Consider the following 20,231-nt stretch of genomic DNA (forward strand, 5'->3'; position numbering starts at 1 on the left):
TGGGAGTGGGGTCTCTGGGGCCATTGTATGGCTCAGGGAGGGGGGGTTGTGTGTCCCTCCTTTATTGGAAAGATGGCTCTGAGTGATGGGGTCCCCGGGGCTTCCTGGAGGCTCGTGGGGGGGCCTGTGGCCCCCCCTTTTCACTTATGAAATTATTAGTCCCGTTGGTTGAGGTCCCAAGGGTCTGGTGGAGGATTGGGGCGTGGGGCAACTCATGCCCCCTTAAATAAATGCTGCACCTTCGCCTTCTCCCTCCCTTGGCCCACCTCGGGTAGGGAGGGGGTTAGTTTTAAATGTGCTGTATCCCATGCTGACGGGGTCCGTATGTAACTGATCAAGGCAATCAGAATGTGTCCAGAACACAACAACCTTGAAGCTCAATTGATATGCATCCTAACCCTGTGGTGAAATAAACAATCATACATTTAGTTGATGTCCATGCACAACATATTCCAAGAAGAGATCACACTACATCTTATGACTTGAGAGACATCTTTGAAGAAAAACATCTTGCAAATGTCTGATCCCAACACTAGGTGACAGGGGTATGTTAAGCATGTTATCTACAGTCACACATGCTACAAACTCTTTTTCCTCCCTTACACATGTTGTGTCTTTCATTTACTGGGGCACACTCCCATTTGGGCAGCTATGGTACACCTCTCCTTTACATGTGTTCTATGCCATCACTTATACCATCACTCACACCACGAAAAACTGTGACTCTAACCATAAGGCAACCCCAAAACCTAGCACAATTGTAATCCTATTCATTACATCAACACAAATCCTTACTTCAATCATACCAAGTTCTGAAAAAACATTCTTTATACCAGATCACTGACACAATATTGTGGTAAACAATATAGTTGACAAAAATATTGCTTACCACAATATCGTGCTGCTATACGTTTAAAAGTAAGTATAAAACTATCAGAACAATATATTGTTGACACTAATATCATCCAAAAAGAGACAAAATTATCATTTTTGTAAATATAGAGTTTAAATTTGTAAATGTTAAATATGTTAATATATACATTTAATATAAAGCAAATGAAATATAGTGCACCAAAGTTTTATACTGTATATACATATGTACTTATATAAACAGACATCGAAATGTGAAATGTGTGTATATTCCTATATAAACAAATATAGTGTTCAGAATTAATAAAAATAGTTATCTTATTCAATCTTTTTCTATATTTCCAATTCATCATGAAAATATATTTAAATGATACAGTAGTTATTGTACAATATGTTATTTTTTGATATTGTAAATGTATTAATATGAAAATACATGTGTATATAGTTTTAACAATAAATACAAATATTAACAATATTATTAGAATGTAAAATAAATAGTATTAATTGTGTTTATATATATATATATATATAAACAATGATTAAGAAAAAGTTAGTTACTGTTGACAATAAATAAATAAATAAAATATTAAAAATTGATAAATTCAAAAAACACATTTACAAAACATACTATAAACATTAAAATACATTTAAAAAGAAAAACAAAGTACAATATAAAAAATATTGTTATAAAATGTATTATACCAACATTATGACAACGATTGGAGTCTAAGTATATTAACTATGCTATTTCTACTCTAGTTTATGGGACAGTATGGAAAGTGTTGAACTTCAGAGGTGTTAGATTTACCATACTATCCCTGCTCCAGTCAGTGCAAAAGTAGGAAAAGCGTTGGACTTTGAAAGGGTGACATTTACTATTCCCACTCCAGACTAAGGAATCAGTCACTCAATCAGAATTTGCAAAGCTCAACATTGTCACCCCTAGGAGTATCTAGGCCCTGGGGGCGCCATGTCTCCGAACCATCTGAAGATCCTTTAGAGCACGCAACAGGTGTGAAAGCAGGAGGAGGCGACTGCATTTATTTGTCATTTCATGGTTAGTTAGCTGTTCAAGATGATGCCCAAGTTGCATGTGTGGTCTGTTGGCATAGGTGTAGGGCCGAGAGTTGCTGGCCACCAGCTGTGGTCCTACATGGAAGAGTTCTTTCTGAAAATTAGTACCTCATTTTTGTCAGTGTTGAATTTGAGGCAGTTGTCTTTCATCTACTAGGCCACGGTACTGCAGAAGTTGGGTTTAGTGTTGGCACGGTCCCTGGAGAGTGAGAGGATTAGTTGAGTGTCATCTGCTTATGAGATTATGTTGAGTCTGTGGGATCTAATGACGTCTGAGAATGAAGTCATGTAGACATTGAACAGGGTGGGACTGAGGGACAATCCCTTAGGCGTGGATGTGAAGGGAGGCATTCAGATGCTCTGTGTTTGTCCTGTAAGGAAGGAGGTGATCCATTTGAGTGCGTTTTGCTACATGTCAATGTTGTGCAGCCTGTCGATGAGAGTGTGGTGGGAGTCGGTTCGAAGGCGGCATAGAGTTTGAGGAGGATCAGAGCCATAGTTTCTCCTTTGTCAAGGAGGGGTCAGATGTCATCTGTGACGGTGATCAGTGCGGTATCCATGCTGTGTTTGGCATGGAATCCTGATTGTGATTTGTGGTTGATGACATTCTCGAGCACTTTGGCTGGGTAGGGGAGCAGGGAAACCGGTCAGTAGTTTTTGAGATGGTTGGGGTCGGCTGAGGGTTTCTTTAGAAGGGGGTCTGACCTCGGTGTGTTTCTATCTTTCTGGGATGGTTGATGTGGAGATGGAGGTATTGAGGATGAAGAGATGATGGGGTTAGGGGTCAGTGGGGCCCCGGACTGGATGGAAGTCATGATGGATGTAGTGGTGTGAATGGTGAGCGAGGAACAGGTGGTTATTGTGTGTCTGGTGTCCGTCAGTTGGTTGGGGTAGTCGAAGGTGAGAGAGGTGGGTTGGGGATCGAAGCTGTTGTATATGGTGGTAATCTTGCAGTGGAAGTAGCCCGAGAGGATATCGCAGAGCTCTTGGGAGGAGTGGATGGTGTTCTCAGTTGCTGTTGGTTTGAGGAACTCCTTGATTATGTTGATAGCTGCTTCATGTGGGGTGGACTTCAGAGGGGTGAGATGTAGTATTCCCACTCCAGTCAGCCAACAATCAGTAAAGTGATGGACTTTGGAGGGGTTAAATTTACTATTCCCACTCCAAACAGTACAACAGTAGGAAAAGCATTGGATTTTGGAGGGGTGAAATGTACTATTTCCACTCCAGTCAGCACACCAGTAGGGAAAGTGTTGAATTATGGAGTGGTAAAATGTAGTATTATCGCTTCAATTTCTGCAACAGTAGGAAAAGAGTTGGATATTGGAGAGGTGAAATTCACTATTCCCACTCCATACAGTGCAACACTAAGGAAAATGTTGGACTTTGGAGGGGTTAAACTTACCATTCCCACTCCTGTCTCTGCAACAGTAGGGAAAGTTTGGGATTTTGGAGGAGTGAAATGTACTATTACCACTTCAAACAACAGTAGGGAAAGTGTTAGATGATGAAAAAGGTCATTCTACTATTCCTGCTGCAGTCTAAGCAAGAGTAGGGAAATTATTCCACAATTTACATATTTAAAAATGAATCAAATAATTAATTTACAATTAATAATGAATAGTTAATCAACTATTATGTTACTGACTTCTCACCTTATACCCCTAGCATCCTGCAACTAAAATATAAGTAAAAAAAGTATTCTAGATTTTACATAATTAAATTTGATTCCAAAAAAAAAAAAAAAAATAACATCTAATCTTAATTATTGTACCATCCCACACCCCTGCAAACCAAGCAGCCCTCAACTAAAATATAAGTATAATCAATAAGTATTCCATAAATTACATAATAAAAGTCAATTAAATAATTAACAATTATTAACTCATTGTTTATTATTAATTAATTTCCCACCGTATACACCTACAAACTAAACAGCCAACAAATAACATACAACAAAAATAAGTCTTTACTATATAAATTACATAATACATTGTAATCATATAATTACATAACATGTATTAAATAGTTCTTAATTAATTATTACATAACGAACTTTCAGTTCTCCCCCCAAAACCCAACAACCCTCAACAACACTAGAAATTGCTGTTAAAAATGAATACGAAATTCTAAATCCCTTAAAATTGCAAGCTCTGTTTTAAAAACAATTAATAACATTTACATAAAGAACAGTAACACATAAAATTAATATATCAACTAAAACACATTCAAAATAATTCAAAAGCCATATCTTTAACCAATCTATTAGTAAAAATAATATGAAAAACATCACTATTATTTACAATGACCTTACCTAAGAACATTGGGCCAGATGTAGCAAAGTATTTGCACGTCGCAAACGGCGAAAATCGCCGTTTGCGAGGTGCAAATGCCTCTTTGCTATGCAGAAATGCATATTGCGAGTCGGTACCGACTCGCAATATGCATTTCCGACTCGCAAATAGGAAGGGGTGTTCCCTTCCTATTTGCGAGTCTGAGTGGTATGCAATACCATTTTCGACCGCGTACGCGGTCGCAAATGGCATCTCAGTTACCATCCACTTCAAGTGGATGGTAACCCACTCGCAAATTGGAAGGGGTCCCCATGGGACCCCTTCCAGTTTGTGACTGGACCCACAAATATTTTTTCAGGGCAGGGAGTGGTCCAAGGGACCACTCCCTGCCCTGAAAAAGTACCGAAACTAAAGGTTTCGTTTTTTTTTTTAAGTGCAGCTCGTTTTCCTGTAAGGAAAACGGGCTACACGTAAAAAAAAAAAAACTGCTTTATTTAAAAGCAGTCACGAACATGGAGGTCTGCTGACGACAGCAGGCCTCCATGTTTGCGAGTGCCTATACTCGCTATGGGGCCGCAATTTGCGACCCACCTCATGAGTATTCATGAGGTGGGTCATTGCGACCCCATAGCGAGTTGCAGTCGGTGTCTGAGACACCGTACTGCATACCAATTTGCGAGGTGCAAATTGCGAGTCGCATGGACTCGCACTTTGCACCTCGCAAATTGGCGTTTTGCTACATCTGGCCCTACATGTTCTTGTCAACGATCTTTGTGCATCACAATATTTGTGTCCATGATATTTAACTTCTGATATTTCTGTCTCCTGATATTTTTAACTCAATATTTTGTCCAAAACATTGTTTAGAAAATATGTGGTCTTGGATACTGAAATACCAACAAGATCCCTGGCCTGCTTACCAGATGACTGAACATTTTCTGCCATCAGAAAGGTTTTTCCAGCCCAAAATCATGCCTTCCTGCTTGGCTAAAAGGAATATTAGATTCCACTTCTGCAGGACTTTCTTAAGGCCCATGTTACAAAGATTTGGATGTAAGTAGGTATGACTCATTCTTGTAGTATTCCTAGCCTCTTTCTGACATTCAGGTCTCAGCCAGGAGTTCTGCTAATGTAAACCATAGGAAACTATGAATCCAGTCCAAACTTTCTTAATTAGTTTATCTTACATCCTTTTATGCATTATCTCTGTTGCAGTTCATAATGATAAATACATAGCGAATGAACTATGCTCTCAGCCTCTGCAACAGTGGTGGCTGATGACTGAAAGCAGTGGTGGGGCACAAATACGAGACAGAATTGCACTTTGTGAGTGAGCCTCACTACCCACGTATTTCCATTCACCTACTCACCCACTGCCTTTGGTCACCTATACATTTACTCATCCACATTGTCATCCACTGCCATTCACACAACTCTTATGCACAGACACCCACATTTTCTCAGCCACTCAGTCAATACCTGAACACTTATTCAAACAAACACACATTACCTCACCCATCCAGTATCCAGCAGTTTCAGTGATACACGTTTATTTGAGCTGCAGATTACATGTTTAATATGAGATATCACGTCATTAGTCTGCAGAAGAAATAAAAGGAGCATAACTAGCCATGATAAATTACTGGAACCATTACTGCCTTTGAGAGATGAAATCACCTACAGAGGCAGTGAAGGGAGAGGAGAGCTGAGAGAACAGATTTTTATTTTATTGTCTGTAAAAAAGATAGAGCTCCAACTTACTTGTGTGCAGGGTTATCTTTGGCATATTTATGACTTGAGGTCTTAAGCTCACACTCCTGTCTCCCAGAGAGCCAAGGATGGAGTTATTTATTGTATTTTTTCCATTTCTCTGCCACAGACTGCTTGTAATGCAGAAAAAGGGGATTTTCTTTGCGCAATGCCACATTCTTTTAATAAAATGTGACCTCTGGTACGTAGACCCTTCTGATCACACCCCACCATTTGAGTAAATAGGAAAGGGTGGATAATAATATCGGAGTGACATGAAGTTTTCAGAAACCCGGGCTGAACAAAAAACGCTCCAGGCTGTTTACAATCAGGGCTTCTGGTGGAGGAGGAGATAAGCCAGGGACGTCACTGCTTTCTGAGAAAACGTAATGGCTTTGCGTGGGCAAGCCCTGTCAGCCCTACTGTGCAGCTTTCAGCCACATACTGACACAGGCGCAGTGGGGCTTTTCAAAGTGCACAACTTTCACTCGGAAAATGTTGTGCAGAAAATGTTTTACTTTCATCATGTAATTAAATATATGCTTCACTAGAGAGGCCAGAAAAGGCTAGGGGCGCAGCCCCTTAGCCCTTGAACACCAGCCCCCCCTGCTCTGCAATGCCACTGATAAAGGCACTGTCAAGGATGGGCTTCACTAACAATACTAGTTACATCTTCTGATCCACTTCCATTAAAAGTGATCTCCATTCTCAACTATTCTTACTGTTTCATCTCTTAAGTCATTTCCCAACCCACTTCACAAATGTGTCTTAAGCTGGAAGATAGCATACGTTTACTGAACTCTACCCCCTATTTTGAACAACAGTCACAAAATGGCATTGCAACTGATGAACATTGTCAGACTTAATGAAATTATATCGAGGTTAGGCGGAGTGGAAGTGAATGAAATCAAAAGCACGAAAGAAGGATATACATTGTAACATCACTGTCCCTTTTCTTTCACAGATATTTGGAGCCTGGGTGTGGATCCTTGTCGCTGCTACCAGAGTATGGATAACGATTAGTCAAGGATGGGTGATGTATGTGTCGGTCAGCTCCTTCTTCTTTTCCATGATACTGCTGATGGTGTACCTATTTGGATTTCACAAAAATAACTGCGGCACTTGGCGAATAGTGGTAAGCATGAGTGTTTCAAAATGCACATGGTGTTACGAATAGCGCTCACCATCCACCATTCTGTTTCCTGGTAATGTAAAGTATTATAGTTGTGAGATAGCTTAAAAAGGTATTTAGTTCATAAGGTCGCACTGCGTCGATTCACTGCTGGTGTTTCAACATAATTATGTAAATGCAGAATACCATCGAAAGGGGTCAGTGGCACAACCATATGTAGTGCAGTAATGGACCACTGCACCCCAATTATGGTGCTCTTTTATTACGTAACCAAGACAAGGGTCAATTATTCATTGTGTGCATTAGTGCTTTAATGCAAATGGCACTGTTGCTACTCCAGTGAAATGAGAAAGTTTTCATTTTGTTCATCTTTTTTTCATTAGGATTTCATTTATTTTCTTCAATTCTTGATTAGGGTGGATGTCATTGTGTGGGGGAGTGGTTAACTAAAATGGCTAATTGAAGCCGGCCCCTGCTTCCAGATGATAGTGGTACCAACACTGTGACACAGGCTATTACTAACGCCAGCCTTGAATGTTCTTACATCTATGATTTATGTTGTCGAAATCACAGATGTCTCTTGTGTGCCTCAATGGCGAGGCTAGGGGTGGTCTCCTCTAAGGCGGAGGAGCGTCGCCTCACTTGTTTTCCTAAAAAGGAAAAATAAAATGATAATAACGTACACAACCTCTCCCTCCCCGGCCCTTCACGCATGGTCCCGCCCCGCTGCCGCTGTTCAGTGGCAGCTGCCACTTGGCGAGGTACGTTAAGGAAACATTATGCATATTTCCTTTCCTGCCCAGAGTACACTTACATCCACAACCACAAATAATTAGTTGCAAAAATAACCCGGTATACACAAGACAAATCACATTGTTGTTTAGTTCATTCCTTCAGTACCCAATTCCCTGAATCAATGTACCTTGCACCAAGATGAACTTTAGTTCAAAATTATATTCTGTAAGCCTGTGTTTTTTGTTCCATTTCTCTTTGTGGTGATTAGTGGTATTTTCGAAGCAGCAAACAATTAATGCTCACAATTTATTCGGAAATGCAAAAATAGATTTTTGTCTCCAAAACATGACTAGAACAACATAAATGAAGTTCAAATTAGCACCAGCTGGGAAGATTAGGCAGTTTGCATTGACATCGATTCACCAAAATGCCAGGGTAGGGGAAGTGACATCACACACACTTTGACCTACTTTATTGACATTAAAAGAAGTGACATCATATGACCTTTGACCCTGAATTTTCTCAGGAAGTGATGTGACTTGACCTTTAACCTAGATGTTATCACAATAATTGACATCATTCAAGTTGTATTGACACTGTCATTAATTTAAAAATACAACACAAATGTCTCTTTTGGATACATCTTTATTAGGGTGCTAACATAATCCTTGAAAGTGGTGGGGTGTAATACAATACTTGCACTCAATTGTATTGAGCAAAGTGAATGAGCCAGAGTTCTTTCAGATAGGACTGAGGTAAGGGGTTCTCCCCACAAGCAAATTTAAAAAATAGTGTCAAGTAGTGCACTTTAAAGCAAACTTCCACATAAATCTGCGTAAAGCCACGGCTATGAAAGGGCACCTATTAAATGTATAAGCCCTTTCATGTTGTGTCAAGCCAATGAAACCTGCCATTCCACAGGAGTTGACCCCCTATTTTTTAAACTGTGTTGTTGGTGCCCTCATATGCCAAAAATAACCTCCATCGTACCAGGGCAAGTATTTTGAAATGGGTGTCCCTTATATGCCATAGGTGCCACCTTATGCACCTCTATTATCATAGGGCCAGTGTTTTGTCATGTTTGTCATGTTTCGATATGCCACAGCAGTCATCCTTTATGCCAAGAATTACCTCCAATGTGCTAGAGGCTGCATTTTGTCATACGGTCACATACCAAGAATTACTTCCAGTATGCCTGCACCAGCCTTTTGCATGGATGTCCCATATATCAAGTATTTTCTCAAATATGTTAGGTCCCTGTCTGTTAATAATTATCTATAGTATGCCAACACCAGTATTGTGCCAAGTACAAAAAGCAGACCTGCAGGCATAACATCACATTCTCACTCATGCTAATTTACATTCACTAACTGACATTCATTCTCACCTACTCACCGTTACTCAATAATTCTTACTCACTTACGCTCCTTCATTCTCACTCTTTTGTGCTCAGTCTTATACTCACTCACACATTGTCACTCATTCTTATACTGAGTAACTCACACCTATTTGCTCACACTAACTTGCACTCACTGTTACTCTCATTCCATAATTCTTACTCAACCTGACTCCCTGATACTAATTTACTGACTTTCAATCTCATGTATTCCCACTCCTATACAGTCACTTTCACTCACACACAAATGCTCACATAAACACATGCTTACACATACACTCACTCCCTCCCTCACACAAACACACTTCCTTCGCAAGCGTGCACACAACAGATATTTAATACTATTTTTACGTTTCTGATTCTCCATTTTGTTTTACACTAATAGTGACTAATATAAAACTAGGCTCTGTTAGCGTAAAAATAAATTAGCTGAAATCAAGGAGGGTGAAGACATCTGTGTCTTTCTACCACTTATTTTGCCATCTCTGAGGCCAGGGATCGCAAACACAATGCCAGAGATCGTAGGTCGCAAGCCAGGGGTCGTTGCTGCTACTCCTGGTGGACCTTAAATGACGTGCATGGCATATTGTTCCCTGTTTGGCATGGATGATCTGAGGTCTCAAAGCTGTTCTTTTAGCATGTAGCAGGAGACATACTTTCATATGAACAAGTTTATCCACATGACTGTATGCTTCAGTTGTAATGTTTTTTCTGCTTCTTTTCTTACCCAATGTATTCTGTGCATTTAAGAGAAATTTGAATATTTTGCACACGTATTATTGCATACACAGGCTAGAGATATACAAAGAGGATTTCAGTCTGTGTGGGTGTGCCACCCCTTAATTTAACAATGAGTGGCTTGAGCCAAGTATCAACTTTCCAGGGTTTTCCGATATGTAGGGAAGACATGCCTACGGATAGTTTCTATAAGAAAAAATGGTATTATTGTTGACTCTTAAATCCCAGTGGGCAAACATTGTAGAAATCAAGCATTTGCTAGCTGTGATTCTCTTGTTCATTGAATGTATGTTTTCACAGCTGTGCTTATGTTGCCTTGCCTTGGTTTTGTCTTACGACACTCATGCGTCTTTTAATAATTTAAATATCTACATTTCTTTTCTGCACTATGCACACATAGTTACCACATGCAGACCTCCAACATCTCATGGACTTATGAACACCTATACATTTGGATTTGCTGTTTCCATCATTCCCTCCTTCCCAAACCCTCATATTCTAAAGCCTTCCCCCACATCCGCTGGTTGCTCTATGTTAATCATTTAATGTGTGTATTCTACACAAGTTGATAAAATTAATGACTCACTAAGGGCCTTATTACTAGGCTGTCGGTCCTGAGACTGTTAGCCTCTCTGTGGTGGTCAGACTGCCACACTCCAGGAGGTCCAAATGGCAAATTACGACCCTGGAGGTCGGACCACAAGGGGACTGGTGCCACCGCCTGGAACATGGTTCCCGGTGGGGTGGTGGTGGTCAGAATCATAGTCAACCGTGGTGGTACTGAGTGATCACAAGCCCAGTGTCCGTCGTTGTTTTCATGGCGGGGACCCAGCCTTGGAAAGGCAGATCAGAAACTTAGTGCTGGGGGGCCCAAGGAGCCCCTGCCTAGCACACTCGGAATGCACAGTGTCTGCTATGGCAGACAGTGTGTATTCAGAACCTTCTGAGAGCACCCTCTGCTGGATGGCATTGGCCTCGGCTCCATAGTTTCCACTGAAATCAGAGGTTTCCGCTGGTCGGCCCAGTGGAAACCTTGTAATCGGTCTGGGGGGAGACCAACAGCTCCGTGGCGGCCTCCTCTCCATAGGATTGGAGGGCCAATGGTTGGCCCACCAGCCTTGGAATGACACCCTAAGTATTTGTAAGTGTAGCTTACACTTGCAAATAATAGTCTTTTTATAAGTATAAATCCACGTTTGCTATTCACAAAAAGTGGTTTACATATATAAAATGATGTAATCACATGAAGATTTTCATGTCAGTAAATTTAGACCGGGGCTTGGAGTGGGCATTCCAAAGCAGAAATACCTTTAAAGTTTCTACAAGCATGCAAATGGCCTTGTTTGTCGGAATTTCTAACTTTTTCCGCACCCATTCTGACCCAGGCAAAGATCAGATGTTTACTACAACCAAGGGCTGGAATAAATCCCCTTTCCTGATAGGAAGGGGAATGGGACACTTCCAAAATTGAGGGTGGCAATAAGGGTTTCTATTTGGGGAAATACATTTTCCCTTTAGATAGAAAAGGGAGAGGAAAGTGAGGCATTAACTCACAACCAGTTTATGAACTATTGTTTAATAATTTGCTTTTGCACCCTGCTTTTTCCAGGATGTTATTTATCATGGAATCACAGCAATCTTCTACTTGAGTGCAGCTGTTTTGCAAGCAAATGCAACAATATACTGTATTGCTGATATTAACCAAAACTGCAACGGTCTGTTGGTGAACTACCGCCTCAATACAGCAGCAACAGTAAGTATGGTGCCTAAATTATTTGGTTTGCATACATTTTTGTTTCACCTGGATATGTGTGTCGTTATTGTGGTGGTATAGGAAGGAGAGCAATGTTTTACTGTCTGAATGCTGAAGTAGATCACCAAGCAAATCTGCCTTTTTGACTGCTTCCACAAGAACAGACTGAACAAATCACAGCACGGGAAGACACTATAGCACAGTAAACCGCAGACCACTGCGAGATTGCGGCCCTGACCAACTTTTCACAGAAAATCTGCTGATTTTGTTTTTACAGAGAATAGTACTGATTAGTTGAAAGGTGGCCAGTTATAGTTGCCGAAGCATTGGCTGGCCTACTTCTAACAAGACAAGGTCCTTATATTTACATTGCCAATCTGAATAGCTGTGGGTAATGTGCAACTACCTGAACTCTTTAGGGCCAGGGTGGTCCAAGCAGCTAAGTGTTTGGACACCTAACCTGTGTTTCATTTCAATCCAGTTTGACAGAGTGTTTTACAGTGCTTAATTTGTAAAAAAACAAAACAAAAAAAAAGAAATGCCAGGACCCTTGTCAGGAGGTCACTGCAACTAGTACCACTCATTGGCCCCCACTAGCGCTGCCAATGACAGTACGATCACAACTAACCATCACTTTCATACAAATGTGACATCCAGACTTTAAATATACATTAAAATGACTAATACATGCTGCCAAAGCTAAAAGCTATTCCTATAGCTTTGGGTGGCAGTTATTAGTGATTTCAATGTCTATTTGAAAATTAAACAACTGTTGTGCTACTCACCAAATTAGACAAACAGTGTCACCATGTGGCAGTCTGTCATAAGAGCCAGTGTTAACAAGAAAGTGCTGCAACGGCTCAAATTAAGCAATGGGGTACAAATTAAATGGGTAGCCAGAGTGGCGTGAATGGGACAGTCACTGTGCTGTTTAGAGAAGGTTAACATTGCATTTGCATGACTAAACAAAGGAATAAAAATTAAAAAGGCTTGCCCCTCTACTAAACTGGCATTATTCTTACTTGACATGTTATATGTGGTCATTGCTTCCGAATGTTAGAAATATGTTATTTTGTCAGTCATTTTCAAAAATGCCATAGACAAAAGTACAGAACACTCTTGTTAGCCCTTTGGAATATTTGGAAATCGCATGCACTCACACTGGCATGCAGACAATTGCACTTCTATATTCTCCAGAAGTCATCTCTTGAGCGATGTAGCTTTCTTTATGAGGAGTCATTGCAGTGACAGTGCTGCATCTTAATGTGTGATTTTAACAAATGTTGCACATAAACAAAACATTTGGCACAGGTGGAGTCTGAAGGATTCCAAATTAATTTACAGTAAGTGAATAATTGTGATCATTGGCGACCCTCTATTAGGTATCATCTCCACCTCTCACCTCCAATTCATCGGGTGTAAGTTTGAAGTTACTATTGACTTCACTTTGATGAATTAAGAGAGAAACGTTTCCAAGTTGCTTGCCTAACTTCCTATCAATAATAGTACTTCCCATCTAACCTATCTGCATTTTTCAATAAAATTAATCGAATGTGGAGGGACCCAAAAGAGGTAATTTACATTTTATTCAATTTGCCTGATTTATTTTTTGAAATTTTTTATAGTTATATATTTCACATCTAAAGTTTTCTTTATATAAAAACATTGCTATAAAAACGCATAGATAGATTTCATAAACAATTCTGCTGTGAACACAATAGCAAGACAACACAATACACCACAATACAACATTGTAATCTCCCCACCTACACCAAGCACCATCCCTCTCTCTCATACACCACTATAATACACTCCATATGTAAAAGTCCTTTGGTCTCCCAAATAAAGAACTTTAAACAGTCCACTAAAGAGACAATTTTTCCTTAGCCTTCCATTGATGCATTTTGAGCTTTGACAAATGCAGACAAGTTGAGATGGAAGTACTATTATTATTTATTGCTGTTTTCCTCCTTTTCTTAACCTTACAGTTGATATATTTAGGAGTAACCGAAGTTTGAAGTTTTTGACTAACTTCCTGTTCCATAACTAGAGTTGGAAATTACCATATTTTGCTAGGTATTGCCTTAGATTTTTTCCTTCTTTAACTGAACCCATTTTTGTTGGTCAAAGGAAATCGCAAAAGTGCTTGTATTCACCTTTTAAACATGATACAATTGGCATATACCTACTTGGCACATTTAATTTACTCATAGGTCCCTAGTATATGGTACCATATTTAAATTAAATGCTACCAGTGGTTTGTAGCACTCATTGCTACCAGTGTTCTGCAGCACTCATTGTGCCGTCCACTGAAGTAGTACTGTAAAACATATCTGCTGGCCTGCCCTGCAGCCTGTGTGTTTAGGCTTAAACTGTCATTTCTACCTCGCAAAATAAACCATTTGAATGAATGGTGGTCAAATTCACTCCATGTTTTTCAAAATTATTAATGGAATGCTCAAAGGCAAACATTTGGCGTGCTGAACTTCGTTTATGCTCTGCCCCACATCACATTTAATATTCCTTAAGATAGCTGTCCCAAGACGCACAGCCTGGCAACATAAGTTGAGTTTGAACCAAGTAATCCAGAGTAATCAAAGTTTACTCCATTTTCACCAAAGGCTTCAGAGTTCATATTGAAGCAACATGATTCCAATCTTCAAATGCATGTTAAAAGCCAATCCAGGCTTTATTTCACAGCATGTTGAAATTCATGTTTCATCCTGGGTAACCATAACATAATAGTCAGTGCATTTTGGTAAACAAGCCCTTCTTCAGGGGGTAACCAAATTGTAAAAAAAAACATCAGCAAACCTCAAGGTTGTCACACATATAGCCATGAATAAACAGTTAAACATGTTGTGACATTCACTGCATTAAAATTAATAATGTGAACCACTACTACCAAATTTCAGTGTATATTTTTTGTTTATACTGTTGACAGTATGGTTTGGTGGTGGTTCACGTTGTTAATTTGAATGCAGTGAATGCCACAACACCTTTAGCTGTTTATTCATGCTTATATGCGTGACATCCTTGAGGATTGCTGATGGGTTCTTTTTTTACATTTTAGTTACCCCTGTCACAGAGCTTGTTGCCTGAAATGCACTGGGTGTATGTCGTTATGGTTAACCAGGATGAAACGTAAATTTCAACATGCTGTAAAATAAAGCCTGGATTGGCAGTTCTCATGCATTTGAAAATTGGAATCATGTTGCCTCTGTATGAACTCTGAAACTATTGGTGAAAATGGATTCAACTTTGATTACTCTGGATTACTTGGTCCAAACTCAATTTATGTTGTCAGGCTGTGCGTCTTGGGAACTGGTGCGCTCTCCACGCACCAACTATCTTATGAAAATAAACCATCTGCCAGGGCTAAACGTTCGTTTCTAGTACTTGTAAGTCACCCCTAAGGTAGGCCCCATTTTAGAAGGCAGCAGCGGCAGAAGAGGCATTAACATTACACGTTTGTTTACATGTACCTCAACGCAGTCTCTAAATGGTGGTTAGTTACCATAGACGAACAGAGTCAGATTTAATGATACTCTGTGTAGGAAGTCAGCCAACCTAGAAGTCTCTGAATAGTTGTGGCTCCTCAGGTATGTAGGTTAATTTATGCAAAATTAGAAAACATCGACTTGAAGGTAGCTGGGAAACTCGAGTCACAAAAGAGATTGAAAGAAAACACCAAGGAGTATAGAAACAAATCATACATGAAACAGAACCCAGTTTTTGTGGTAGTAAATGTCCACACTCTTAAAAAACTTTGACCTGGTTGTATATTATTAGTTCTGTCACCTATCTGCAAATGACTTTTTCTTCAAAATTTGTTTCAGGTGTTCGCCTTCATCACGACACTTTTTTACACATTGCACAGCTTCCAGTCTTATGTGCAATAACACTTTTTTGGAAACAGTTTGGAGCAGAGCCATGAAGACTTGGGACAGCTATGTAATACTGGGATTCTGGTCACGCACCTGCAACTGAATTGTGGCCCCAAGAATAAATCATGTAGAAAGCGATCTTTCTTCTGAGCCTACAGTCCTTTTGACAGCTATCAATCCGTTCAAATAACAAAAAACACTTGTAAATAAGTAACATCTAATGAAGGCATTACATGTGCTAAAACACTGTAGAGTGCATACGTGTACAGAACAATTTTACGTTGTCACACTCGAAGTATTTTTCTTTGAACGTAGTGTATGTTTATCCGTGGTGTGTCCATACACATGGACCCTAGTCCATTACTATTTTTTTTGCAATCTGATATTTCCACCCCTTATCTATTGTGCTAGGATCTGCATAACTACACACTTGACAAAATAGTAGCTGGATCGTCAAATGCATATTTCCCTACCTAAAAGCGTTTCCAAGTATTATTTTGTTTTTATTAATGTCTCGTTGGTATTATTGTATTTATTGTTTCTTTCATGTACTATTACCTGTCCCTGTCGTATCTCCTCTTCCACACTTTAAATACAAACTGTTATTCAGTTAGTGGTCGAAGTGTTAGCGTTCCGTCTTTGTAAATTACATCATAACTTGTAAGTGTGCCCCTTTAAGAGGAAACCTTTCATTGGAGATTTCAGTGCCAACAATGTGAAAAAATACATTTACTATCAGATACAAGTTTAAATATGATTATATCTTCCGATCTCACAACGGTTGAATACTCCTACCAATGAAACATTGACAATCGGGACGTTTTACCTGAGTGGATCTCATTTCGTTTTGTAGCAGACAGCTGTGTAAGAATCTGGATCCAAGAGACAATCAAAAAATAAAAATGCATTTTGGCAAACCTAAACTGTGGAGAGTGTGTCTCAATTTTTGAGAATCATTGTTTTATGCAAAGACTCAAAGACAGACGTACTCAATAACTAACTTCAAAACCAGATGAAGGAGTCATCATCATCACTGAGTTTTTCTTTTGACCATGTGTTGCTCCACTGTCTAGGTAGCATGGATACTGGTTGCAAAACACAAATATGAAGTAAAACAACAGAGTACTAAGCCTTGCATACTGCCTGGAAGTAAAGTGTGGTATGCTCTAGCAACACTGCATTTCTAGAGCAAGAGATTTGCCACTTAGTTGTTGATGGAACTTTGCTGTGCACACTACCCAGTCAGTCTCTTTGGCCTGTTCATCAAATAAGTGTGATTTCAAGACTTGTTTGAAAGTTCTTAAAGATTTTGGGCCTCATTATGAGTTTGGTGGACTGGAAAGCCCATCTGCCAAACTTCTGACAGGGTGGCCGCCTCCCTGGTGGCGACCACCCTGCTAAACTTAGTAGGAGTTTCCCTCTAGGCCGGTGAGCAGAAACCTCGGTTTCTGCCCACCATCCTAGCAGAAAACAGTCTACAGCATTGTTTCCATTTCCTAATTGAACTGGCAGCAGGGTGCACCAGCACCCTCGCAATGTTCACATTCTGCACAGCAGACAATAAACATTGCAATGGTGATGGGTAAGGGGACCTCTGCACTGCCCATGCCAAGAGCATGGGCAGTACAGGAGCACCTCTCTGCCCCCCTGCACCTGTTCTCTGCCAGCCTTTTCATGGTGGTAAAACAGCCATGAAAAGGTTGGTGGAAAAAGAGGTTGTAATCAGCTGGACAGCGCTTCATGTAGCTCTGCCCTGGCAGCTGGCCTCGCAGATTATGATCTTTACCTCCGCCTGGCTGTCGGGATCACTGATCCTGGTGATGCTGGCGGAACCCTGGCAGTCTGACCACCCAGGGTCTTTATGTGGCGGTCGGACTGCTGCATCTGCGTCAGTACTGACCCCCACATTCGGGCTGGTGGACTGAAGGCTGCTTACCACATAACAAGCCCCATTGTCTCGCTTTAGCCCTCAGGAGTGACTTGCAAAAATTTAGTCCTTTCCACAGACAGCACCCTTCTGCCTCTTGCTTTCAGCTTAACTGAAACGATAGCCATCAGAAAATGATGTGTACTCCTTAAGTTCCGCTTATATTGAGAGATCGTCATTTTATTCTCAGGGCATCTGATGGTCTAACTTCTTAAGCTATCTGTTCATAATACAACCTATTTTAAATAGAATTAAGCTGCCTGACACAAGTAACCAGGGAAGTTGTCTGTGATCTTGGGCTATACAATAACTTTGCACCTTGCAATCATATGGGCTGCTACATTTGTTGCCCTATATAAGTGTTGGGTTTGATAAAGGAATAAACAGCCACTTGGTTGCTTGCTGTTAGATACTGGGTTTCTGGTTGGCAGCTGTATGCCCCCTTTCCAACTAGAAACCACAATCCTAGACAGGGTAAGTCAATAAAGCACCCTAAATTAACCTGTCCTCCCTCCCTGGCAGCTTGGCACTGAGCAGTCAGTCTTAATTTAAGAGGCAATATGTTAAGTAGTTGTGCAACACTTCAAATAGCAAAAAACACACCACACCTAGTTAGAAAAATACATCAGATAAATAGACCTTGAGTTATGAATTTTTAAAGAATGAACTGAATTGTAGTGCTTTAAACCATAAAGCGCCACCCTGGGATATTGGTGGTGCTAGACAGGGTCAAATTTGAAAATTAAGGCCGACTGCAATGGATTTCAGGTCGGACACAGCTACCAGCCTTGGACCACTGCAAAGTAACTTGTTTGCTTCAACATCGAGGGAGATGCGAGGAGCAGAGGAGGTGATACATCATCGTTGATCCTTAGGATGGAGGCGATGCACCAGCTCCTAGCTTTAGGCTCACTGCATAAGAGGCCATCCTCCCAATTAATGGGGTGATTCCCTGAGGCATCACCAGCTGCCTGGGCTTTGGCCTCTTGCCTCATGTCCTCCAGGGTTGGTCATTCTTTCTGTGCTTTACAGAACTCAGCCCTGTTGGGGCCTACTTCTATTTGCCTTCCAGCAAGTTCAGGCAAGACACCATGGGAGACAATGCCTTTCTCAGTGGACTCTGGGGCGACCTCCTCTGGCACCCCATTCACCTGAGCTGGAAGGCATGTTGGGGCTGGTTTCCCACACCCCTTGCCTTTCTTGGTAGCTGTCTGGGCCATTTTTTCAGGCTCCAGACTATTTTGACACCCTTCCAGGGTAGCCAGAGACCAGGTGGATAAACAAATTCACTCATGCAACCCCAACATTTCCAGGTGTTGCTTAACGCTCCACTTCCTTCCAGGTAGTGTGCTCAAGATCATTCCCTAGCAAACAGTCAGCAGGTCTAGCAGGGCTCACAGCAACTTTCAGAAGACCGGAGACCACCTCCACTCAAATGGAACAAGGGCCACTGGGTAGTGACCCCCACAGTTATCAGCTACTACAACCTGGTGGAATGTACTGGATAAAATCTACTCTGGGGCCACCAGCTGATGCCTTACCATAGTCATACTGGCCCCTGTGTCTTCAGAGCCTCAATACCTTGCCCATTATTGGTGAACTACTGCCTCTACTTTTCAGTATTGGGAGGCATATGGGCTTCATGCACCATCTCCATGTCACCCAGGGACACTAGGGTAACCTCACTGACCCTACCCCACAGACCGGGACAAACTCCTCCCAAGCACTACACTTGCCACCAATGGTGTCTTTCCTGCAGTGGGAGGCTGTGCCCCTCAGGACACTTAGCATCACCGTTCTAATGCGCATTCTCATAGCACTTGGAAGTCTTGTTCTAACTCTTGTCAGAGAAGCTCTTTTTCTGGTGGCCAGGTTGGTCCCATACCTTTTCCCTTGAGAGATGTTTATGGGCCATATGAGAACTCCTTCTTTTTATCTCCCCCCTCCTTCTTCTGGTGTGAACCATGACCACCCTTTTGGGAGTCCTTCCCAGATGACTTCTTGGACACTATGGTACTGATCAAGAAGCCCACCTCCTCAGCAATCAACCAGGTGCTGGTGCAGCTCTGTAAAACAAATATCAAGCATGTGTTCCCTCAGAATTAGGTTGTGCAGCCCTTTAAAATGCTCCACCTTGCTGCCCCTCATCCAACTCTTCTGTGTCTTTCCGGAAAAATCTGGGAGATCCACCCAGGTCTGTATGGGAGGTTTGTGGCTGCCCCTGAACTTCTGCTTACACCTCTCGGGGTCAACCCAAATTTCTTGACAAGAATTTCCTTTACTGGAATGCACTGTGTCTGGTCCTCTAACTCTTGTGTTAGGAGTGTGTCCCTTCTTACTGGCAGAGTATCCACAGGTCCAGAAGTGTTCTGAGTTGGTAGGGTCAAAGTCCAGTTCTTAAACCCAGTGGTGCCTCTGACGTTGGAGGGGGGAGTTCAAAGAAGGGTTTTGAAGTGCACAGAGGTCCTGCTTTCCTGCCTTGGCTCCAGACTCACTACAGGGGGTTACACCATCCTTTGTGTGGGGACAGGACACAGACTATTCAGGTATACGTGTGAGGCTATAGCCAGCTCCCCACTCCTATCCTGCTTAGGCGATCCCATCAGGATGTGGATGGCCCATCAGTCACACATAAGCACCCTTTGTGTGTGGCTGTCTAGAGAGAATGCACAAAGC

The 20,231-nt window shown here is 41.2% G+C and overlaps 1 protein-coding gene across 1 annotated transcript in view; it reads left to right on the forward strand.

The window, feature by feature from the left end:
* LOC138296010 (MAL-like protein) overlaps positions 1 to 16,551 on the forward strand; it is a 33,372-nt gene extending 16,821 nt beyond the window's left edge. Inside the window, exons 2-4 of the mRNA XM_069234713.1 lie at positions 6,952 to 7,122; positions 11,598 to 11,741; positions 15,581 to 16,551. Of these exons, the coding sequence (XP_069090814.1) occupies positions 6,952 to 7,122; positions 11,598 to 11,741; positions 15,581 to 15,643 (378 nt within the window). The 3' untranslated portion in view covers positions 15,644 to 16,551. The remainder of the gene's footprint in view (positions 1 to 6,951; positions 7,123 to 11,597; positions 11,742 to 15,580) is intronic.
* Positions 16,552 to 20,231: the final 3,680 nt, after the last annotated feature.

The sequence above is a fragment of the Pleurodeles waltl genome, chromosome 5, assembly GCF_031143425.1.
Source record: "Pleurodeles waltl isolate 20211129_DDA chromosome 5, aPleWal1.hap1.20221129, whole genome shotgun sequence".
In the NCBI taxonomy this organism is placed as follows: domain Eukaryota; kingdom Metazoa; phylum Chordata; class Amphibia; order Caudata; family Salamandridae; genus Pleurodeles; species Pleurodeles waltl.